Source organism: Alligator mississippiensis, chromosome 1, assembly GCF_030867095.1.
Source record: "Alligator mississippiensis isolate rAllMis1 chromosome 1, rAllMis1, whole genome shotgun sequence".
Classification (NCBI taxonomy): domain Eukaryota; kingdom Metazoa; phylum Chordata; order Crocodylia; family Alligatoridae; genus Alligator; species Alligator mississippiensis.
The window spans coordinates 300,683,607-300,708,541 of NC_081824.1; the positions used below are offsets into that span (position 1 = coordinate 300,683,607).

The following is a 24,935-nucleotide window of genomic DNA, read 5'->3' on the forward strand; positions in this document are numbered from 1 at the left end:
AGTTTTCCTTGAACCTTTGTCAGTCTGGCTTTTTTCCTGGATGTAGCACAAAGACTGCACTTGTGGCCTTGTTTGACAATATTTGCTTGGAGATCAACAGGACAGATTGTGCCAACCTGGTCTTACTAGATCTTTCAGCAGGTTTTGATACAGTTGACCATAAGGTATTTACATTTTACATTTATGTGAACTGGTAGTATTTGCAGGGCCATTCTAAATTTGTTGTGCTCTTTCCAAGTGCGGAGGTCCCAGAGGGTGGTGATGAGGAAGTGCTCATCCTCCTTTTGGGACTTCTGCGATGTCCCCTAAGTGATCCATCTTGTCACCCCTCTTGTTCAATATGTACGTGAAGCTGTTGAATGAGATTGTACAGAGATTTGGATTAAGGTGCAATTAGTATGTGGAAAACACCCATCTCTGTCTCCTTTCCTGAGCCTGGTTCTGTAGTCTCATCCTTTCCCTGTGCTGGACTGCAGGTTGGGATTGGATGTGGGTTGACTAATTGAAACTGAATCTAGAGGTGATGGTGGTGGACCACTTGACTGGGGGGGGGGAACAGGGGGGAGCAGTAGAGTGGGATACCCATCATTGATGGGGTTCAGCCTCTCCTTGCCACTCAGGTTTGCAGCCTTTTGCTCCTGGATCCTCTGCTGCACCTGGATCTTCAAGTAGTCACCTCTGGTGGTAGCTAAGAGCACCTTTCACCAACTCCTTCTGCTGAAAAGGCTGCAACCCCTCATTTCAGATTTGGGTCTGGCCACTATTATCCATGCCTTTTGTAACCTCAAGGCTATACCACTGCAATGTGCTGCCTCTGAAAGCTGTCTGGAAACTGCAGCTTGTGCAGAATGTGGTAGCCCACCTTGTGACAGAGGTTGGTTGTCAGAAACACCCAGTTCCAGTGCTGCAAAGTCTGAGTAGCTTTCTGCATGCAATTCATGTTGCTGTTTTTGACCCACAAGACCCTAGCTGGTTTGGGACCTATGTTTCTAAAGGACTTCCTTCTCCCTTATGCTGCATCATGATCCCTAAGGTCAACTGAGAGCAGCATCCTGCAAGCACCATCAATATGCCAAGTCTACCTGTTGAAAATGAGTGGGAGGCCTTCTTAACAACCCTTCCTCAGCTTGGGAGATCCCTCATTCTTGACACAAGACTGGATATCTTTTGGAAGCACTGTAAGACCTTCCTATTTAGACAGGCATTTAGCAAACAAAACTAGGCTAAGATATTGTTTAGGGAGTCTCTCTTCAGTTGATAGTCTGATTCCCATTTGCTTTTGTGTTTTGTTGTTCTTTTTATAAGCATCCTGTTTCTCTTATTGTAAATTACCTGGAACCTTTTGGAGAAGGGCACCAAATAAGTTGAATAAATAATTGAATACTTTGGGCACAGGTGGGCATAAGAGAGCATAATCTAAGACTAGTTGTGCCACTAGTAAATCTAGCTCTGAATTATAAATTAAAATCTTTCAGGTTATGGTTGGAGGCATTTGCCGTAATAGAAAAAAATTAAAATGGGTCACATACAAAACACTAGAACTCCCGTTTCCAAAATACCTTTTATTAGACCAACTGGGAAATTGCAAGAAAATTGTCCTTTTCTGTAAGTTTTGGGATCAAAGTCCCTTCGTCAGGCTCTGGGAAAAATGTAGATGGTACAAAATGGTAAAAAGTCCCCATAGGTAGGAAATAAACTTCATTTTTGCACAGAGGGAGCTGAAGATGGAAGGCTGTCCCTCACATCAAAGAGCTACTCAGCACAGCTCAGAAAGACGCTCTCATGGACCCAGATGGACAGCTCCCTCTGTGCAAAAATGAAGTTTATTTCCTACCTATGGGGACTTTTTACCATTTTGTACCATCTGTACTTTTCCCAGAGCCTGATGAAGGGACTTCGATCCCGAAAGCTTGCAGAAAAGGACAATTTTCTTGCGATTTCCCAGTTGGTCTAATAAAAGGTATCATTTTGGAACCAGGAGTTCTAGTTTTTTGTATGTCTTCTTGTCTCAGACCAACATGGCTACCAAGTACACCCCTGATAAAATGGGTCACTACATTCTATGTAACTTCTTTTTTTTATGGAGTTGTTTTTTTTGATGCAGAGCAACAAAAGCATGTTCTAGAACAAATGAGAAGGTAAGGTGTTTAGATTTATAGATGCATCCTTTTTCCATACCTCCATATAGTTATTTTTTCTTCTTCCTGAAGACTGTGAACCCAATCCTGGTGACATGTAACTTGTACTATTCAAGTAGCAGTAAACCATGCACTTTTTTATGCTGTGCTTGGCAAACTTGCATCTAGAGAAGTTAGAGTCAGTAGAAAAAGCAGTGTGCGTGTCACAGGTGAAATATTCAGTGTCTGGTCAAAGGCATTTAACACATTGCAGCAACCCCTCTAAGAAATGAAAAGGTGGCATTCTTCATTTGGTGCGCACTGTATTTGTCAAGCAAAGTCTACAGTTACTGTGTGCTTCAATGAACCATGATACACAGTTACCAGCTTGAATTCTTTCTTTGTTGATTAAACTCCTGTGAAACTGCCACGGGGATCCAGCTTGGTAACTATTTACTGTTTGGTTTTTTTCACTTGTGATCTTTGAATTATAATACTGCGATATCTCACAAAAGGTACCAGATTTTAGATGAAATCTTTAGGCTGAATTTTATTTCTGACCTGTAAAGAGGTTATCTTGAACCTTATTCTTTTCCCATTCTACAGAAAGAGGGTAAGTAAAATCTTCTCTAAACAGGGTAGAATAAATTCAAACTTGGTGACTAAAATAAATGATTTAACTCTAGGTTTAAATCATAAAGTAGTCCTAGTTTCCCTTTGTACTTTCTATGTATTTTCCTTCACTCTCCAGAAAAAAATATTTTGGTAATTCACATTGATTGGTAACCATAAAAATGTGTTGATTTGCCTTTTTGGCAAAATTAGTGCTACTTTTTTATACACCTAGTATCAAGGAGGATATACTAAAGCTATACACGTTTAAATGTTTCCTGGCTTAATATAGCTTTATTCATCCACCTATTTTTAATTATATTAGAAAATTGAAACTATGTTTTGCCTTTTCTTAAGTAGATTATAACTTTTTACTTGTTACATAGAAAGCATAGAGAACTACGGTTGGAAGAAACCTCAGGAAGTCATCTAATTATTCTAGCCCAAGGGCAGGCAATTATTTGGGCCTGTGGGCCATGTAGGCAATTCTGGGGAGCTGTTGTGGGCCTGTCAGCACCCCTCACCCCCTAACAGCTCAGAGCCTGCGCACCCTACAGCTCCTCCCTGCCACTGCCAACAGTGCACAGCTCCAGTCCCAACCTGCCCCACGCCCACTCTGGACTCAGTCTGGCTGGAGCAGATCAGCCAGAACCTGTGTGTACAGCCCTGGTCCACCCTGTGCCTGCTCTGGACCAGCTGTCCACGCTGAGCAGTGGTGGGACAGAAGCTGCTGCTTGGCACAGGGGAAAAGCGGTTCCCTCGCCGCTGCCGGGCCCTTCTTGCTGCGGCTCCTCTCCACTGCCATCACTGCCACCTGTGAGCCACCCAGCAGGGCAGCGGTGGCAGTGCAGAGGAGCCACAGGGCATCCTGGGAGCGAGCTCTTGGCAGCTGCAGCGGTGAATGGGAGGGGCTACTTTTGCCGTATGCTGAGCAGCAGTTCCTGCCCGGCTGCCTCCACTACTGCCACTGATCAGCATGGACAGTTGAGTCTGGAGCAGGTGCAGGTTGGAACTGTGGGCATGGGTCCCAGCTGGTCCAGAGCTGGTCTACTCCACTGGGCCAAATCCCAACCCAGTGTGGTATGGGCCAGAGTCGGGGCTGTGTACACGGGTCCCTGCCAGTACCACAGGGCTGGAACCAGTGGCGGTGGCAGTCTAAAGGAGCTGCCGCCACCTTGGCTACCTAGAAAGGCCGTCGAGATGCAGAGCTGCCTCAGCCCCACTATGTGCCCAGGAGATGGCAGGATGTGCCGCGAGGCAGAGTATGCCTGGGCCAGGTGAGGCTGAATCTGGCCCACAGGGTGTATTTTGCCCACCTCTGTTCTAGTCCAACCCCCTGCTCAAAGCAGGACCATCGCCAACTAGGTCATCCCAGCCAAAACTTCGTTTAGCCAGGTATTAACAACTTCCACGGATGGAGAATCCACAACCTCCCTGGGTAACCTGTTCCAGTGCTTTACTACCCTTCTGGTGACAGTTTTTCCTAATATCTAACCTAAACTTCCCTTGCTGCAACTTGAGACCATTGTTCCTTGTTCTATCATCTGCCACTACTGACAACAGTCTAGCTTCATCCTCTTTAGCACCACCCTTCAGGTAGTTGAAGGTTGTTATTAAATCCCTCTTCAGTCTTCTCTTCTCCAAACTAAATGAGCCCAGTTCTCTCAGCCTCTCCTCAACCCTCTAACTATTTTTGTTGCCCTCTGCTGGACTCTCTCCAATTTGCCTACATCCTTTCTGCAGTGGGGGGCTTAAAACTGGACACAGTACTGCAGGTGTGGCCTCACCAGTGCTGAATAGAAGGAAAGAATGATTTCCCTGGATCTGCTAGCAGTGTTCCTACTAATGCAGCCCAGTGTGCTGTTAGCCTTCTTCACAACAAAGGCACACTGTTGACTTATATTCAGCTTATTGTCGACTGTAACCTCTAAGCCTTTTTTTTGCAGAACTTCTGCTTGGCCAGTCAGTCCCCTAGCCTGTACTGGTGCATGGGATTGTTCTGTCTGAAGTGAAGGAGCTTTTCATAGATATTAGGGTCGGAAGGGACCTGAGCACATCATGGAGTCCAACCCCCCTCCTTCCAGGCAGGAAAGAGTGCTGGGGTCAGATGACCCTAAAAGAGGTCAGGGGAGGGAAGAGCCATTCTACCCAGTGGGGATTCCCTCTTCCCAGCAGCTCACCTCTGTGGTCCCCTGGCTAGGAGTCCTGACCCAGGAATAGAACCCAGGTCTCCCACATGGCAGGCAAGAACTCTACCACTAGGCCATCAATGCTTAAGTTAGTCCACTTCTGTTTGGATGAAAATTAGAAGTCATGTAGCATGGACAGAAGCAGCCTTTTTCATTTCTGGAATGTCTTAAATGTGCTAGATAAATAAAAAATAGAGTTTATAAAGATCTATTTTACATTAAGATTGATTTAGTAAACTAACGAAGTTCTTTGTTCACAAACGTACTTTGTGCTTACCAGAAACACCTAAATCATTTCACTTCCTTCAAGATTTCAGAACTAGTGGATCACAACCTCTCAAACCTAGATTTATTTATAAATTGGAGCGGAAAAATAGTAACTAGATTTTTTTTCCAACAGATTTTTATCCACTCCATTTTGGTGAGAATCTATAAAAATAAATTACTTAATGCATCACAGCTAGTCTTTTTTTTTATTTAGGGTTAAATCAAAACAGCAGGTGGTCTGCAGGGTAGGAATATGTAGACATAAGACCACTTAATTTCTAATAGATGTTTAGGTCTTGTCTATTCTAGGATTTAAAGTTATAAGCCAGGTGTCAAACTTGCCTTGTGTTTTGGGCCAGGGTGACAGGTGAAGTGGTTGGAGAGTAACCAGAATTGTTTCAGCCCTCTAGACACCAGTCACCATGTCCACTGAGGCCCAGGTCCCTCAATTCTGTGGCAGGCCATGCCTCTGGTCTCTCCCATTACTTCCAGTAGCCTGTGTCGTGGAAACACACACAGCATACTTTTGGATCAGGTCAGCAGAAGCTTTTATTCAAAAGAAACTACAGCTGTAGGGGGAGTTCCAAAGTGACATGGATTTTCCAAGCACTTGGAAGGGGTCCCCACCCAAGAGCAAAATCAGGAGGCTTATATACTTTTTAACAGTCGCTTACAACTCACGTGATCATATAGTGAAATTAGCATGAAAAGCGGCTATAATATTACTTTATTATTTCTTTGCTGTAATCAGGATGGGAACTAATGGGGGAGGCGAGGTTAGTTCACAAACCTCCTTCTTGCACCTGGAAATCTACTTTGTACATACTTTTTGCTACCTTCAAGGCCGCAGTGAGCGAAGCAGTTGCAGAGTAGTTACAAAGAACAAACACTTGCCCTTATCTGTTCTACTGTACAGAGCCAGCAATTCTCCACGAAGCGGTTATGTCATCTTATAACTAAAATAATCAAAATTTAAGGCATATATTTTTTCTGATTCCACACCTGCCAGTAGCTCACTGGGCCAGATGGAGCAGTTGCTGGATTTGGCACCTGGGTCATGATTGACACCCCTTTTTAAACATAAGCAGGAGTTAGCTAGGATGCTTTAAATGCTACTCTGGACAAGGCCTTTGCAGACAAATTAATGTCAGGACATTGGAAGTACAACTTATCCTGTTTCCTGGGGATGACAGTTGAAAATATCAAACTCCTAAAACTTGGGCCTTGTTTGAATGTAGACCTTATATATTAAAAGCTGTTTTTAATTGTTCTGCCAAGAACAATTAAAAACAGGAAAGCCGACTTTGACAAGCTCAGGAGGCTTGTCAGTGAGGCCCTAAGGGACTGTGACCGCAGGGAGAGGGGAGTTCAAGAAGAGTGGTTGCTCCTCAAGGGAGCGATCCTCAATGCACAAACTAAGTCTATTCCATCTCGGAGGAAAGGCAGCAAGAGGGCACAGCAGCCCCCCTGGCTCTCCAGGGACCTAGCAGACCTCCTGAGGCTAAAAAGAAAGGCCTACAAAGGATGGAGGATGGGAGTCACCTCCAAGGAGGATTATTCTGCACTGGTCCGGTCCTGTAGGGAGCAGACCAGGAAAGCCAAGGCTGCAACTGAACTCCAGCTAGCTTTGAGCATCAAGGACAATAAAAAGTCCTTTTTCAGATATGTGGGGAGCCGGAGGAAAAGCAGGGGCAACGTTGGACCCCTGCTGAACCAGATGGGGCAACTGACAACTGACGCCCAGGAAAAAGCCAACCTATTAAATAGGTACTTTGCGTCGGTCTTTCATCAGCCCCATGGGACGCCCGTGCCTGCTACAGGGCCGGGAAGTCCGGGTGAGGGTGATCCCCTGCCCTCCATTAATGCTGACTTTGTGAAGGAACATCTTGAGAAGCTGGATACCTTCAAGTCAGCCGGCCCTGACAATCTTCACCCCAGGGTACTCAAGGAGCTGGCGAGCATCATAGCCCAGCCTCTAGCGCGGATCTTTGAAAACTCTTGGCACTCTGGTGTAGTGCCCGAAGACTGGAAGAAGGCCAACGTGGTGCCTATCTTCAAGAAAGGGAGGAAAGTGGATCCGGCTAACTATAGGCCCATCAGCCTGACTTCTATCCCGGGGAAGATCTTAGAAAAGTTTATTAAGGAGGCCATCCTTAATGGACTGGCCGACGCCAACATCTTAAGGGATAGCCAGCACGGGTTTGTTGTGGGTAGGTCTTGCTTGACCAATCTCATTTCCTTCTACGACCAGGTGACCTATCACCTGGACAAGGGAGATGAGATTGATGTCATATATCTTGACTTCAAAAAAGCCTTCGATCTGGTGTCCCATGATCGTCTCTTGGAGAAACTGGCCAATTGTCGCCTTGGGTCCCCCACGATCCACTGGCTGGAAAATTGGCTCCGGGGTCGGACCCAGAGGGTAGTAATTGATGGAAGTCACTCATCGTGGTGTCCTGTGACCAGTGGGGTCCCCCAGGGCTCTGTCCTTGGACCCATACTGTTCAACATCTTCATTAACGATGTGGACACTGGAGTCAGAAGCGGACTGGCCAAGTTCGCCGATGACACCAAACTTTGGGGCAAAGCATCCACGCCAGAAGACAGGCGGGTGATCCAGGCTGACCTGGACAGGCTCAGCAAGTGGGCGGATGAAAATCTGATGGTGTTCAATGCCGATAAATGCAAGGTTCTCCACCTTGGGAAGAAAAACCCGCAGCATCCTTATAGGCTCGGCAGTGCTATGTTGGTTAGCACTATGGAAGAAAGAGACTTGGGGGTCATCACTGACCACAAGATGAACATGAGCCTGCAATGCGATGCTGCGGCTAGTAAAGCGACCAAAACGCTGGCTTGCATCCATAGATGCTTCTCAAGCAAATCCCGGGACGTCATTCTCCCCTGTACTCGGCCTTAGTGAGGCCGCAGCTGGAGTACTGCGTCCAGTTTTGGGCTCCACAATTCAAAAAGGATGTGGAGAAGCTTGAAAGAGTCCAGAGAAGAGCCACGCGCATGATCAGGGGTCAGGGAAGCAGACCCTACGATGACAGGCTGAGAGCCCTGGGGCTCTTTAGCCTGGAAAAGCGCAGGCTCAGGGGTGATCTGATGGCCACCTACAAGTTTATCAGGGGTGATCACCAGTATCTGGGGGAACGTTTGTTCACCAGAGCGCCCCAAGGGATGACGAGGACGAATGGTCACAAACTACTACAAGATCGTTTCAGGCTGGACATAAGGAAGAATTTCTTTACTGTCCGAGCCCCCAAGGTCTGGAACAGCCTGCCGCCGGAGGTTGTTCAAGCACCTTCATTGAACACCTTCAAGATGAAACTGGATGCTTATCTTGCTGGGATCCTATGACCCCAGCTGACGTCCTGCCCTTTGGGCGGGGGGCTGGACTCGATGATCTTCCGAGGTCCCTTCCAGCCCTAATGTCTATGAAATCTATGAAGAGTCCTAGTGCAATCTCTTTTTCTCTAAAGTACAATTAAATGTTAAGGTTTAACAGTAGGCACTCTGAAGTGTTCAACGCTGTAGAGTTAAAGATACTCTCAAAATGAATTGCCACATAATAGTAGATAAGTGTTGTGCTTCTCTTATAAGTAATGCTCATGCTAGTGATTGAAAGAAATGAGTTATTTTTAAATCTGCTTTTGGGTTTACCGTGTATATCAGGGGTGTCAAAGATGCATGCTGCACACCGGCTGGGTGAGGTTGATACTCCTACTTCAAATGATGTTCCTCATTATGCGCATCTTCTACACTTCAACAGTGGAGATTAAAAATATGCAAATGTAAAATCCCCCGAACTGACTCCAGAGTAGGTTTAGAACCTGATGCTAGCCTAACTGGCTCAAGCCTTGTTTTAACTTTCCCATCTCTCCCTGTAACATGAATGTACAGGATTGTTTTGTTCTCTGGCTAGGCACTAAAACCAAACTGCCTTTTTCTAGGAGACTGGTTTGGAGGAGATTTATATGGCATCTAACAGAGTCTATATGACTCTGTAAAATCATAACTGATAAGGGGCTGATGGGAAACAAAACAGCATTTGTGCGCAGACAGAAGTGATAATTTTTCCTTGATCTGGCCACAGAAAGCAGCTTATAGCTGTGACCAAACACAAGTGCATGGCTGCAGACAGCTTAAAAAATGGCTGATCGGGTGAAAATCTGCCCCCTCATTTCATGAGAGGTCAGATGAAGGTGTTTCACAACATAGTGTTTTCTGCATGAATGACTCGTGCCTCCTTAGGCTTGGGGGTCACGGCGACTGCCCGCAGGCGGAGGTGTTGGTGGTGGCAAGCAGGGACCTCCTGCAGATGGCCGCGGTGATGTAGGTGGTGAGGGTGGGCCGAGCAGGGACTGTCCGCAGGCAGCCATGGCAGTATCAGAAGGTGGGGGGGAGGTGAGCGGCGACCAGCTGCAGATGTCTGTGGCAGTGGCCAATCTCAGGGGGTGCACATGCTCCCCCTACGCGTTGCCTGTGGTTTTCTGTAACTTCTGTCTGTGCTGCCTGCCAGCTTCAAGCTGTTTTCAGAATGGGAGTGGGGAAAGGGAGCAGAGGGAGTTTGGTCTGGGGCAGGGGTGGGCAAAATGCGGCCCACGGGCTGGATGCAGCCCACGGGGTCCCTAAAAAATTTAGAAAATTAATATTTAGCTGCTCCTGGCTGCCTGTCATGTGGCACTCAATGACTTGCCAAAACTCAGTAAGTGGCCCTCTGCCTGAAATAATTGCCCATCCCTGGGGGGGTTTTCAGCCCCCTCTGGAGGGTGGAATGGGTATATTGGAGCCTCCCCTGAGATGCCCCCTCTGTTCCCTTTTCCTCCTCCCATTCTGAAAACAGGGTCAGGCTGGGAGAGAGGAGGGGCCATTGCTAGGGGAAACCAGGTGCAGGTTCCCAGCAAGCAGCTAGATTCCCCTCCCCCCTGGAACCAACAAGTGAAGTTCTGTTTGGTTCCAGGGATTCTTGTAACTCAGAACGCTTCCTGGAAGGTGTTCTCAGTTATCGTGGGGAGCTGCACTTCTGTCTGTACCCTTGAAACATACCTTTAACCAGTTGTTGCCCCAGGCATTAAAACAGGGAGCTTATTATTTTCCAGTCTGTGTTTGTGTCTGAGATAGCCTTAGAGCTGGCATAATTTGCCTACGTGGTTTTAATTTGGTTGAGGTGGTTACCTTCTTAATGACAAGGAAGACATGTGCATCCCAGTGAAGAGCATGACTGGCAAAGGCTTCAATTACCACCCTCTTCCCCCCAGCAAATTGCCTGAAAATGAATCATACACAATTTTTTCTGCATCATTACTATTGTCTCCTTATGACTCACTGAGCCATATATAGTAGCTTTTCTTTTGAGGAGAAATTTTATTCAGAGCAAGGAGATGTGAAAGCAAATATTAAATGTCAGGCTGTTATGTCAGATTTGTATTCAACTTTAGTGGTGGATAAAAAAGTTACATGGCTTGAACATCAGAAAAATACAGTAATTGCTATCTCTATTAAAAGGTTAATGTCAGGTTAAAATGTTTAGTTGCCTTTCCCCGCCTATTATGTATAATAACATTAGATATTAATTTTAAATAAAAACCTTTGTTTTGCTTTCTTTTTAGCTTAACTTTTACCACTTTTTTCAGATTGAATGAGAAATGTATTCTCATTATATTTGGAATCCTATGTACTGCTGCAGTATCTGGATTGCAAGTACTACTGTGATGTAGTGATGTGTGTGGCTTTCTTTAGCTGTTTCCATTGGATTAACCTCTTGTCTCCAACACACAATCTCAGTGTTTGCTATTGCCCTGAGTTTCTCTGCTTATGAAATCTAAATTTGGGAGCCACATTGGGTTTCCTTTTAAGATTCTCCACCCTTCTCTAAGAAAAGTTGGGTTTGTTAAAGCACTGTGAGAGCTTTCTCTCTCCATTTGTCTGGCTACCCATCTCTGGAGCTTGATTTGTGGCTTTGAGCTGTTGTCTGTTTCTGGCCAGGCTGTGTGATGGTTTGTCTGCCAGCCTGTCATGGACCATTGTGGTAATTCATATCTTACTGTTTTATGATATTGATGATCTGCAGAAAAATGTTGATGTTCTAAAATTGGTATTTGTTTTATATTTATAGGTGTTGGGATTGGAAGTTGACACTGTGAACTCTGTCCAGTTTTCAAACCACACAGGTAAAAAAAAAAAAAAAAAAAAAGTTATCTTAATATATTATTCTGCATGCCTGTGCACACAGTCTGGTATGGCTGCCAAGCACTCAGTCCCTCTCGCTGTGTAGTGTTTTGTTCTTATTTTCTATTCCCTTTTCCTAACTCGCTTTGAAATGCAGGGGCCATGGGTGTAATGTTCAGAGTTTGATCCAAAGCATATTGATGTTTGTGAGCTTTGGAAAAGTGCCTAAATCTAAATTGTAATGCATTCCAGTCTGTTGCTTAATCTTGTGTGGGTATTTTGTTAAACAGCTTAGAAGAAATAAAACTGAGCAAGGAGATATCTTGTCAGTAAAAACATTAGACCGTTAAATAGAATAAATATTGCATCATCCCATAACTGGCAATCTGAGTAAGTCTCCAGCATTTGGGCTTTTACAGGAAACCACATGACTTTTCGCTGTACTGCCACCCAGAAGTACTGATTATTTTAGAGTGAGGCCCCTCCTTGGGGGTTGACTTAAAAATCCTGACTAATTTTTTTACAGGAGTATATTTGGGGTTCTTTTTATATGCATGCTGGTTTTTGAGCCTGTCGGTTGTGGTGTGCCCATGTCACATTTTAAACTTTTCTCTGCCAGTTTGAGGGAGGCCTCAAATTGAAAGCTGACATTCTCATGTATTCCAGTGATTATCCCCACTGGGGCTTTGAAGAAAAACAGTGGGTATCACAAGTAGTCAGTGTGGTAGATGTGATATCTTTTATTAGACCAACTAGATAGTTACAAAACAGATTCTTTATTTTTGGGTATCACAAGACTTGCAATTGGTGGCAACACTGAAATTACCTTAAGGCAGCTCTTTAGTAAGTCCTGGCACAATATACCAGTTTCATAGTAGGTAGGGTCGGAAGGGACCTGAGCAGATCATCTAGTCCGACCCCCTGCCAGGGCAGGAAAGAGTACTGGGGTCAAGTGACCCTGGCAAGGTGTTCATCTAGCCTCCTCTTAAAGACCCCCAGGGTAGGTGCCAGCACAACTTCACTTGGAAGTTGGTTCCAGATCCTAGCCGCCCTGACAGCGAAGTAGCGCCTCCTGAATCTAGCCTGAATCTATCCTCTGCCAGCTCGTGACTATTATTTCTAGTCACTCCTGGTAGTGCTTGGGGGAACAGGGACTCCCCCAATGCCTGCTGGTCCCCTCTGACTAGTTTGTAACAGGTCACTAGGTCCCCCCTCAGCCTTCTCTTGTGGAGGCTGAACAGGTTCAGGTCCCGTAGCCTCTCTGCTTAGGGCCTGCCCTGCTGCCCCCTGATTATGCTGGCAGCCCTCCTCTGGACCCTCTCCATGCTGGCCACATCCCTCCTGAAGTGCGGTGCCCAGAACTGGATAGAGTACTCCAACTGCGGCCTAACCAGTGTTGCATAGAGGGGGAGGATCACCTCCTTGGACCTGCTTGAGATGCATCTGTGGATGCATGACAAGGTGTGGTTGGCCTTCCTGACCGCATCCCCACACTGTCGTCCCATGTTCATTTTGGCATCAATAATGACTCCAAGATCCTTTTCTGCCTCTGCACTGAGGAGAAGGGAGTTCCCCAGCCTGTAGGTATGCTGCTGGTTCTTCCTCCCCAGATGCAGTACCTTGCACTTGACAGTGTTGAAACCCATCCTGTTCTCATTTTCCCACCCCTGTAACCTGTCTAGGTCCGATTGCATCCTATTCCTCCCTTCTAGCGTGCCCACTTCTCCCCACATCTTAGTATCGTTTGCGAATTTGAACAAGGTGCTTTTTGCCCCCTCGTCCAAGTCACTGATGAAGATGTTGAACAGCGCGGGTCCAAGGACCTAGCCCTGGGGGACCCCACTGCCCACATCCCTCCAGGCTGAATAAGACCCATCCACCACCACTCTCTGGGTGCGGCCCTCCAGCCAGTTAGTGACCCATTTGACTGTGTAGGTGTTGACGCCTAGTTTTTTAATGAGAATGGGGTAAGAGACAGTGTCAAAGGCCTTCCTAAAGTCCAGAAAGACTACGTCCACTGCTACCCTGCGTCTAAGGATTTTGTGACCTGGTCATAGACAGCCACCAGGTTGGTGTGACAGGACCTGCCTCTAATGAACCCGTGTTGGTTGCCCCTAAGCATAATCTCCCCTGCTGGCCCCTTGCAGACATGCGCCAGGATAACTCTCTCAAAAAGCTTACCCAGGATCGAGGTAAGACTGACTGACCTATAGTTTCCTGGGTCCTCCTTCCTCCCTTTTTTGAAAATGGGAACTCCAGCAATCCCTTCTTAAATTTGAACCTATGCTTTGGGCCTGATTTGACTCTGCAGTTCTGCTCTGAATGGCTGAAAAATAGATATAGAAGGGGCCTCAAAGTCCAACTACCCTTTGCTCAAGGCAGGGCCATCCCAGCCTAGGATTTGTCTCACCTTTTCTTAAATGAGGATGGAGATTTGGCAGCCTCTCTAGGAAAGTCAATTCCAGTGCTTAACCACCAACAGTCAGTTCCAGTGCTTAACCACCATCATAGTTAGGAAGTTCTTCCTAGTTTCCAAATTAAATTTCCCTTTGTAAGTAGCGGCATACCTATGTGCATGTATTTGGAGGCAGAAACCCATTTTTATGCATGCGAATACACAAATAAACACAAATGTGAGCAAATTAGAGTTGCTATAAATGTATGGACACTCCATAAAAAACACCCTAAATATGCCTGTCATTTAAAAACAGTTTATCTTTCTTAGAAATATGAAGTCACTGGAGCTTTAGCTTAGTTTCAGGGGAAAAAAAAGCTGGAGGCAGGTTGAAAGACAACAAAGCCACCTCCTGTGTGAGCAGGAGTGCAGCACCCTGCATAGATCTGTCTGGGCTTTGTGGCTTACTAGAGCCTGCTTCAACACTTCCCCCCCCCCCAGTCCCTTTGATCATCCCTTGGCTCTTACACTTGCTTTAAGGGACAGGGAGGAAGATAGTGTGACCCAGATGGAACTATGGGTCCGCAGGAGGAGAGGCAGTGGATGGGGGGTTCATCCTGGGATGTGGGAGTGGGGCCAGTGAAAGTAAAGCTTCCAGGGTAGGCTGAGAAGGACAGCATGGTGTGGGGTGCAGTTTGGGTGTGGGGGAGTAGGGGGGGACCCTTGTGGTGGGGGCAGCAAAGTATAAAACCACAGGGGTGCCAACCCAAGGTCTTCTTTTACTGATAGTAAAAACATGTCTCAGTAAAAAAAAATATATATATATAATATTAATTAAAGGCTTACAGATGGCCAGAAAAAGAAATATTGGAGCAAATACAAGTGCTGTTTTTTGGCACTGGGAAAATAACACTGGTTGCAAAGTTCTTATTTGCATACTGTAGCAGTTTTATCATTTCTTGCCTGCAGGAAATGAGGAAGATTAGAGATGCCTTATCTTAAAGAAACAGATCTTATCGGGGTCTGTGGAGCTGAATGGTTATAAAAGCTGGTAGATATATGTTTGAAAGGCTCAAGCCAACTGCTTTTGTGATTTCTAGATAATGAGGGAGTAGTGCTTCCCAGAAGCAACAGGTTGCAAAGTCTACTCTGTGTGACCTGTGGACCCATGTACTTTCTTTCAAACTCATTCTCGTGCCTCCCCGCTCCCCATTTGCTCTTGTGAGCAAAAGATAAAGTACAGCAAAAGTGTTTGCTAATAGGTCTGCTGCTGTAGCAGAATCATTACCAGTTTTTCTTCTCTGCATTAATAGAGAGAAAATCCCGTTGTGTCACTCTCTACCTTTACTGACAACTGCTCAGAAAAGTCAGCTTTCTTCAATCTTTAGTAAACTTGAAACACAGGCAGCACTTTAAATCACAACCCCCTGGAGCACAGTTTGTCATGTTGCCTGGTGAGGAGAATTTACTGTATGATTAGAGTGACTCACCTCCCAACGACATCATGCTTCACGCAGAAATAAAAGAAGCCATCACAGCCTACAGAGATGCTCTTTTTTTTTTTAAAGAAAGGTGGGGGGTGCAGGGAAGGGACAAGCGTATTTGGAGGATCATCATGCTGTCTTTGATGTGTAAGAATGCAAATCTAGTTTGGTGCAGGGTTTTTTGAGAGAGGATTCTTGCCTTTTTATGAAAGCAGTCATTTGTATGCTGCTTTCCTTTCTTGAAGAGATTGGCAGATTAGTTAGTAGAATATATATCATATGCTTGCTTTACTGTTCTAAATCCCATGCTTGAAATGGTTCCAGAACAAATAATTTGCATATTTAAAGCAAGGAACTTTTTGCTTTCTTGTTCAAGGAGCTGGATACAGTACGGTAGCTTTGTTAGCCCTGATATGCAAGAGATTATAACAAAGCCTCACCGATTTGATGCTCAACTGCCTGCCTACCCCGTATATAGTCATTCATATCTTTTCAGAGTGAGGGGAAAGTAGAAATTTCTTCATTCATGTCTACCAGTAATAACATTTTATTCCCATGTTTCACAAATGAAAATTGACTCACTCTAGGGTTTTAGGGAATGGGAAATTGGGTCCTGCACATCTGAGTTTGCCTTTAGCATCATCCTTCCTTGTAGGAAGCTACAGATAGAGAAACTTTGGCACAGGTGGAGAAGGAATTCTGTGGCAGATTTGGGAATACAGACTGTATCATCTCTCCCTGTCATGTGTTTTAAACATAAGATTACCTTTTCTCCTTCAAGGCTTTTTAAGTCTTGCTTTTGTTTGAGCCGCTCCATATAATTTTGGACTGAGAAAGAGAAAAGAATTCAGACTTCAAAACAGAGTAGATGGCATGGTAGGAATAGTGGGATGTTATAAACCCCTCTGTAGGAATTAAGCAGACAAAGTTCCCATGGCCTCTGATCCTCACTGCCACACATTTGCATTTTCACAGACCTGCATTTTGCAAGTTGGCTTCTATTCCATTTAGAAGAACACATCAACAGCAGACTCTCCCTATGCCTGAAGAAGGGTGTTTGTGCCCAAAAGCTTGCAAAGTGCAATTTTTCCAACTGTTTAGTTGGTCTAGTTTCATAGTTGGTAGGGTCGGAAGGGACCTGAGCAGATCATCAAGTCCAACCCCCTGCCATGGCAGGAAAGAGTACTGGGGTCAAACAACCCCAGCTAGGTGATTATCTAGCCTCCTTTTGAAGACCCCCAGGGTAGGAGCGAGCACCACTTCCCTTGGAAGTTAGTTCCAGATCCTAGCCGCCCTGACTGTGAAGTAGTGCCTCCTGATATCTAGCCTGAATCTAGTCTCTGTCAACTTATGGCGATTATTCCTTGTTACTCCCGGTAGTGCTTGGGGGAACAGGGACTCTTCCATAGTTTGCTGGTCCCCCTTGGCTAGTTTGTAGACGGCCACCAGATCTCTTCTCAGCCCTCTCTTGTGGAAGCTGAACAGGTTCAGGTCCCGTAGCCTCCGCTCATAGGGCCTGCCTTGCTGCCCCCTGACCATGCGAGTGGCCCTCCTCTGGACCCTCTCGATGCTGACCACATCCCTCCTGAAGTGTGGCGCCCAGAACTGGATGCAGTACTACAACTGTGGCCTGCCTGACCAGTGTCGTATGGAGCGGGAAGATCACCTCCTTGGACCTGCTCGTGATGCATCTGTGGATGCGTGACAAGATGTGGTTGGCCTTCCTGACTGCGTCCCCACATTGGCGGCCCATGTTCATTTTGGAATCAATAATGACTCCAAGATCCTTTTCTGCCTCTGTGCTGACGAGAAGGGAGTTCCCCAGCCTGTAGGTATGCTGCTGGCTCTTCCTCCCCAGGTGCAATACCTTGTCAGTGTTGAGAGCCCATGAGAACCCATCCTGTTCTCATCTGCTTACCCCTGTAACCTGTCCAAATCTAGTTGCAGCCTGTCCCTCTCCTATAGCATGCCCACTTCTCCCCACATCTTAGTGTCATCCGCGAATTTGAACAAGGTGCTTTTCACCCCCTTGTCCAAGTCACTGATGAAGATGTTGAACAGTGCGGGCCCGAGGACCGAGGCCTGGGGGACCCCACTGCCCACATCCCTCCAGGTCGAAAAAGACCCATCCACCACCACTCTCTGGGTGTGGCCCTCCAGCCAATTTGTGACCCATCAGACTGTGTAGGCATCGACGCCACAGTCGCCTAATTTCTTAATGAGGATGGGGTAAGAGACAGTGTCAAAGGCCTTCCTAAAGTCCAGAAAGACTGCGTCCACCGCGACACCTGCGTCCAAGGGTTTTGTGACCTGGTTGTAGAAGGCCACCAGGTTGGTCTGACAGGACCTGCCTCAAATGAAGGCAAAGAACTCAAAGAATCTTGTCTGCCTATGTCCTTAGATCACCATGGCTACAACCAACACCCCCAAAACTCTCTATAGGAATTATATTTTTATATTGTCTTTCCTTGTAATCAATCACTTTTTTTCCCATCTCACCATCCCTAATGAAGTTGGTGTTTGGGGTTTTTGGTTTTGAATTGTAAAGCAATTCAGAAAGCTTAAATGAATTCTAAGGAATGAAAGAGCCTCTCGGAAGAGATGAGCAAATGCATTTAAATACTTCAGGGCCTTAACCCTCTTTTTAATCTAGATGTGTAGGGGAAGCGTAGTTCTGTACATCAAGAGAAAACGTTGGAGAGCAAGGTATCTGGTATTATGGGCTGCCTGTAGACGTGCCCTAAGGCTGCTCTAATGCTCTGTAATTACAGTGCATCAGAGCAGACTTGATTAATCCTGTGTATCAGCATCCCCATGCTTCAAAATGTTGGCAGGGGCACTTTAATTAAAGCTCTAATTAAAGCACACTCCCCCACACACTTCTGGAGCATGTGCAAAAACACCCCATATAATTCTTATGAGTTTCTTCTGCTTAAAAAATAAATCTGGAAAATGTGTTGCCATACTCAAAATTTCTGTTCTATCAGTTCTTGGCCGGTCTTGACTGGAGTAAGTAAATTGTTTGGTGGCATTGTAACTTGAGCAGAAGAAAATAGAATGATAAAATCCAATTTTTTCCTTACAAAAAGGCATAAGCTAGGATTTGTACTTGGCTTCCAAAGAGGGAATGTTAAATCCTGCAGCCACTGTTGCTATCAAGCCAACACCCTCTTTCAGTCTCAGCACAAGGCAGCTTCCAAACAGCATGGAGTCATTTGTTTATTTATCTTAAGTACAAGATGTTTTATTTCATAAGTTTTCTTTCTCTTGGCTGTGCTTTTTTACTTAATGTGCATAAATAGTAAAATATGTGACTTTGAACTTGAGTATTATTAAATGCCAAAATGGAAATATTTATTAATAGTAGGGTAATAGAAAATGGTGCATGTGGGGGGTGGGCAGGGGGATGAACTATGATACACAAAAAAAAAAAATTCTTTTAGAGTTCCTCAGATTTTCTGTGCAGTTAGTGAAATGATAATTTGGGGGAATGAATTTCATGAGTTCATTATCGTTTGGGCCTTTTAAAGCATGCATTCGAACTCCATTCCTGCAAATTACCCTCAGTTTTGACTGGCTAATGAAGACCCTGTTCATCTTGATGATGTACTTGGACAAAAGTAAATTTTAATTTTCCCTAGGAAATTATCATAAAGCTACAGACTAATTCTGCTTGGCTATGTAAAGTTTCATCAGATGACCTACCAGTTGAAACAGTGGCTTCCATCCAAAGCATGTTTGCCAACAATCTTTGCCATGAGGACCAGGTAGAGTGGGCAGTAGAAGAACCTGGCAATCAGTTCTGAATGAGACAGATAAGCAGGACTCCTGGTTTTCTCTGTTAAAAAACACGAAAGTCTCTGATTGTAAACCTCGCCCCCCCCCCTGTGGTTTTTGTGATTAAAATGAAATGCCACTACATATACAAGTATTAGTTGAACACAACATTTTATTGATATATTTACAATTTTAAAATAATTTGGAAGCTTGCCAGTGCCTCAATCATTATAATGACATAAATTCTACATATCTGTATATTTTGGCATTTGATTTTGGCTTTTTTATTCATGGAAAATTAGAGCTTTTTCTTCCCCCTTTGCTTGCCAGGATGAGGGTCCAGCTGTAGCTGCCCACCCCACTGCTTTGTGGCACTGAGCAGCCCTGCTGTGCCAGTGTCCTTCCCCCCACCATTGCCCTTGGTACCCAACCCGCAGCACCCCAGCCCTGCCAGTGCCCCTCACTCCTAACCTGCTGCTCTCCACCCCCAGGGTGTGGGGCAGGGGGTGTGTTGGCGTAGGCAATGCCATAGGTGACGCATTGGGGAGACATGGGGGGGCACATGCCCCCCAGATTTGTTCCCACAGCAGGGCACAGGGCTGCAGCCTGGCTGGACTGGCACCGAGCAGGAGTCACCTCTGCAGGCCAGTAGGTGGGACCCAGTGCGGGAGGGTGGAATGGGCAGGGGAGACTTGGTGCTGATGCTGCTGCCATGGCCACTAAAATGAGGCATCCCACGCCTGCTGCTGCAGTTGGGGGAGCATAACTCCATGTCACTGCTGTGGCACCTCACTTTGGCAGCTATGGCGTCATGGCACTCCCAGCTGTAGTGGCGGTAGCAGTATCACTCAGCCTGCCCTCCCCACTCCATCCTTCTGCGCTGGGTCCCACCTGCAGTAGACGTGGCTGGTGCTGGTCCGGCCTGGCTGCCGGCTCCTGCCCAGCTGTGGGCTTAAAAATCTGTGGGGAGGCACATGCCTATGGGCCTAACCCCTCTCTGTGAGTGTGTGCAGTGGTGGGGAGCCACTGCCTCCCCTCCCCTGGGACAAGCTGTCTGTGGCTCCATCCCATTTCCTGGCTGGGTCCCTGGCCATGTGTTTTCACCTGTTCTGGTCCCAGGCCCAGGGCACTGCACACCATTCCAGCTGGGCAGTGCCCCAGCCCAAGCTGCTTTGGAAACGCATAGCAGGTGCATGTGGACCCCCTGAGCATGGCGGTGCACCCCCTGCGAAGGGTAGTTGCCATTCATCAATTGCCATTCCCCCTGCCGTTGATGCCGGTGGCGGCATTTGCAGGTGGTCCACGATTGCCGCTGGTCACCTCCGTTGCTACCAGCGGTGTCTGTGGGTGGTTGCCGACCACTGGTTGGTGCTTACCACCCTTCCCCCCCTCCCCCCAACAACTGCAGCTGCCTGTAGCAGCTCCCCACTTACCTCCTGCCATTCTCCCGCCGCCAACAGTGTTGCTGCCACCTGCAGAAGTTTGCCGTACCCCCCAGCCTCCGGGGGCACTCATTGTTCATGCCCAGCTGACAACCCTACTCCACTCCTTCCCTCACTGTTCAGGGACGGCGTGAGCTACCACCACTGCCTCAATCTACTCACAAGTTGTTCCCCCCACACACATGTCACCTATGCCCCTGCCCCCGTAGACTTCCCTGGAGGGAGCTGCAGCAGCTGCTTTCTACCGTGCTGCTTGGCTGTATTGCTGGCTGCGTGCATATGTACGTGTGCATGTGCACGTGGTACCTTATGCCTCTGATCGCCCTCCTTCTACTCCCCCTAGTCCCTAGCAGCCTGTTGCAGGCTGAAACTCTGCCAACCTACAAGGAGAAACCCAGGGTTTCCCAGGATTTTTTCATTTAAAGGAGGAAATCCACATTTTTCCACAGGAAATGGAAAACCCATGCTGATAGGAGAAGCATGGTTTTAATCATTTTCTCTTTTGGGGCCTTGTTTGCAGATATTCTCTTAATTTTGAATGTACCTAGTTTTCATTAATTCTTCATGTATCATTTGACTCGGTTTCCTTTTGGAATTGCCATGTTTAAGTCCCTCTATTGTGTGTGCTGAACTTTGGATTATGTGTTACCAAATTTTTGTGATCGTAATGGCATCAGTACAGTCTTATTACCTGAGTGCTGTGATATTTTCTGACTGGCACAGTTTAAAACATATTAAACATAAGTTTGAATGAAGGATAGCATGAAGGGCAACTCTGTGCTAGACTGGGGAAGTAGTTCCTGTTTAAAAATGCAACTAGTGTGAATAAAATTTAATTGCCTTAAAAAAGGGTTAGTTTATTATTGTCAACCCTTGGTTGGCCCCCAAGTTTTGATGCTACACACACACTACATTCTTCACAGTATTCAAACCTCAGCTGCGTGAGAGTCTAAACATATCTGTTGGAATTTATGAAGTTTGTCAGGGTTTTTTTAAAGTGTTAGTTACCTTCCTGGTCAAGACCAGGCATTGGACATCAGTGGCCTCGTACAGATGTTCATTTTCTCCGTAAGTATACAGATGTTTAGGTGTTTTTTTTCCTCCAGAGTAAAAGTGGCTGCTCCAGGAGAAAAATAGCCTGGGGACAACAAGAGTTAAGTAACTTCCAGGAAAGTTTCTTCTGGGAGAGCAAATGTCTGTATATGCTGACAACACAGGGTAACAGTGGGCAGTCTGAATTAGCCAGTCAGGACTGCCTATGCACTGCTGCCATCTGTTGCCAAAGGAGTCTGAAGAGCATGCTGAGATGTCTGCACATGGTCTTCCCCCCTGCCATCCTTTCCCAGCTGCACAGTGTCAGCACTGCAAGCTCTCTACTCTTCAGGGCCTCAGTATTTGGAAGTCTGTACATGTGACTCTAGGTAAGGTTTTTTTGCTTTTGTTTTTTTCTACCATGAGAACAAACCTGGGAGAATTCTCCCAGATTATTTGAATGTGTGTACACAGCCAGGGTTAATGGTGATGGTAGCTTGTCTGATTACTTTTGCCTGTTGAGCTAGCCATTCAGATACTACCTCCTAACAACATTAATTTTTGTCACTATAGCTGTAAAGCAATTTATTAATGTTACAGAGAGAGTTCACTTTCCTTTAGACTCCCTGTTTTTGAAGCAGCCATTTGTCTATACACAGGACAACTCTTGAATAATGAGGGTTTTTTGGCTATGCTAAAAATTGCTGGGACTCATAGCCTCTCTTAACTTACATCCCAAATGGAGCTGTTTCCCTCCTGAGAAGTCTCTAAATCAGGGTCTGCCTGTTTTTGTACGAGCTTTTTTGGTTAACTTAGCAATTGTTGCCAAAATTAGAAATGAAGTATTTTCTTTATTGGTTGCAAATATCAAAATTATGTTTTGTTCTCATTTTATACCAGTGATATCTAGAGCAGGCTTTTATACCATGCATTACCCACAGCAAATTGGAGGAAGTGGGTTAACATGTTGTAATGTTCACATTTTGAGAAATTTGTTTGAGGCTGATCTGCATTGGTAGGCCTCTTACCTTTTATAATTATCAAGCATACTAGGCAAACCACAAAAGGTGATCAGGACAAACTAAAGACACTGGAAGGCCAGCTTACAGCAAGAAATTTTGCTTAAGGCTCCTCTTGATACCCTTGTTATGACACTCACTGTTACCATGAGATGTTCTTCTTAGCTCCAGGCATTCCATATTCAGGAGGTTCAGAGACCTGTAAATAGGGATCTGCCTGAATTGTTCTGGAAGTGCGCTGTGCAGAGGCTCCTATAATCTTGTTCCTTTTGCCACCCCCCACCGCTGATTGGCGGAGGGGCTCCTGATCTTCTGGGAGGCAAAAAATGTGGTTTTAAATATGCTGTGGTTTTTGCCTCCCGGCTGAGCAGCAACAAGTGGCAGGGCCACTGGGGCCCTTCTGCCAATTGGTGGGGGGAGGCAGCAAAAAGAACAAGATTAAAGGAATTGCAGAAATTCCAGTGCGATTTAGGTAGCTTCCTACCTATAGGAGACCTCCACTTTGAAGGGATGAATTTATTTAGCAGCAGCCTTCCAATTCTGAGATAACAGAGATCCATCACCAACAGCCAGGTGTGAAGATGCACTGAGAATGGCAATCCATGACACTTGCAGCAGCCCTGTCCACCCCTTTTAATGAATGCGCCCCCTGGCCCCTCTCCCTCCCCCCACCCTGGCTGGCTCCCATGACCTGGTATGTGGGCAGCCTCCCCCACTCTTCCACACAATATATAAAAGTGAGACTTTATTTTGAGCTATTACGCAATCACTTCTATGTACGCTCCTTATAAAAACATAAATCGGGAAAAAATTATTTTTTGAAAAAAAATTAAAATATGTTATAGTAGATGTTTGATTTTTAGTATATTTGTGGGGTTTTTTGTTAAAAGGCTGTCTTCTGAAAGATTTTGTGCATGTGTGGCCCTCAGCAGCTCACCAAAACTTATTAAGGGGCCGTGCAGCTGAAATAATTACCAACCTCTAATTTAGAGGCATTCCATTTAAAAAACTACAGGGCATAATAAATAAAGTGACTGGAAATACGTTTTTTAAACAAAATGGAAAAATCATGCATGAATAACCATAATATTGTAATTAATGAGCCTGGCAGTTCTTGCAAATATTTTGAATTCATTAATCAAAACAAATACCCTAACTTACACGAGTGAATGCTCAGCACTGACTAATATAAAATGGTGGTGTGGCATTACACTGCATGAGAATTGCTGAGCTTTTCTAACCCATTCCAAAAGGGTTGTGGAAGATGTATAAGCACCTTGTTAGTGCTACTGTCTTCACTTACAGAAGCAGGAAATGACCTCTTCTTAGTTTTCATTCTGTTTTTGACTGCGGGACAATACTAGAGCAGTTCTTATGTTGCAAAGATCTCAGAACAACCACAACAGGTTAGAAGGCTTTTGACACTATGGATTCCTTTTTGAAGTCTCTGGGTTTATCTTGTGAATCAAATGTAGGTCTTGGCACACCAAACAGTGCTAATACTGCATGGTACCTTGTGGCACCCTTGAAAGACTCTTGTAGTACTCAGGTTGAGGATCGCTGGTTTAGATATTAGCTGGATGACTTCCTTTTAGAGATTAAGCCTTAGATGAGAAGCCTAAACCACTTTTGGTCGGGGACAGTGGGAGGGGGAAGAGAAGGGGGGATGCTTTTTGTTTCTGCTTGGTTTCTGTACAGTAAGGTCTTCTACCAGAATGGTTTGCACAGCGAAATGGAAGAGGTTGCTTTCTGGGTAGTTGAACAGCCGTACTCTCTGTTATTAATCTACCTGCCAGCTATCCTGAACTATTTGCTTACCCTGAAGCAGTCCAGACGACTGGAGTACATTTGGCAGCAATCTCTGGTAATCATCTTTTGCTTTGGGGTTACACTGTATTTTCACACCCCACAGTGTCAAGGACAGCACATTTTAGATTGCTTCATTTTAAGTCTGTGAAAAAGAATTCATGCTTGAGGAGTCCTTAGCAGATTTCTTGGAGGTAGTCCCATCTGTAAAAACAAATGAGACCTGCAGCTTGGGAAGGAGGGCTTTGGTGGTATGGCATAGGGTGACAGATGTAGTCTCTTCAGTAAGCAGGTTCTCAGCCATTTAGGGAGACAGTTACAGGGTTTATGGTGCCTCAGAGAGGAAGGCCTGAAAGTTCAAGCTGAACTTCTTATGAAAGGGATAATATGATTGGATAATTGGGTCATACAATATATGAGTTGAAGTATTTGGTTACCCCTGTCTTGGCATTGAAAGGAAATTTATCTTGGTGTAGGAGATGTCTGGTAATCACATGGTTCAGGGCTTCTGCTGTCAACTGGTAGGGCCCAGGAAGACACTTTTTTATTTCCATAAATGCTCTTTATTTGGCTTCTGGTTTTTATTTTGTTTTGTCTTATTTTTCCTTCCTTTTCAAAACACTG

General features: G+C 45.6%; 1 protein-coding gene across 1 annotated transcript in view; it reads left to right on the top strand.

The window, feature by feature from the left end:
• The window catches only part of PDXK (pyridoxal kinase), a 79,026-nt gene that overhangs the window by 22,578 nt on the left and 31,513 nt on the right, over nt 1–24,935 (top strand). The window contains exon 2 of the mRNA XM_019487209.2: nt 11,304–11,358. Coding sequence (XP_019342754.1) covers nt 11,304–11,358 — 55 coding nt within the window. The remainder of the gene's footprint in view (nt 1–11,303; nt 11,359–24,935) is intronic.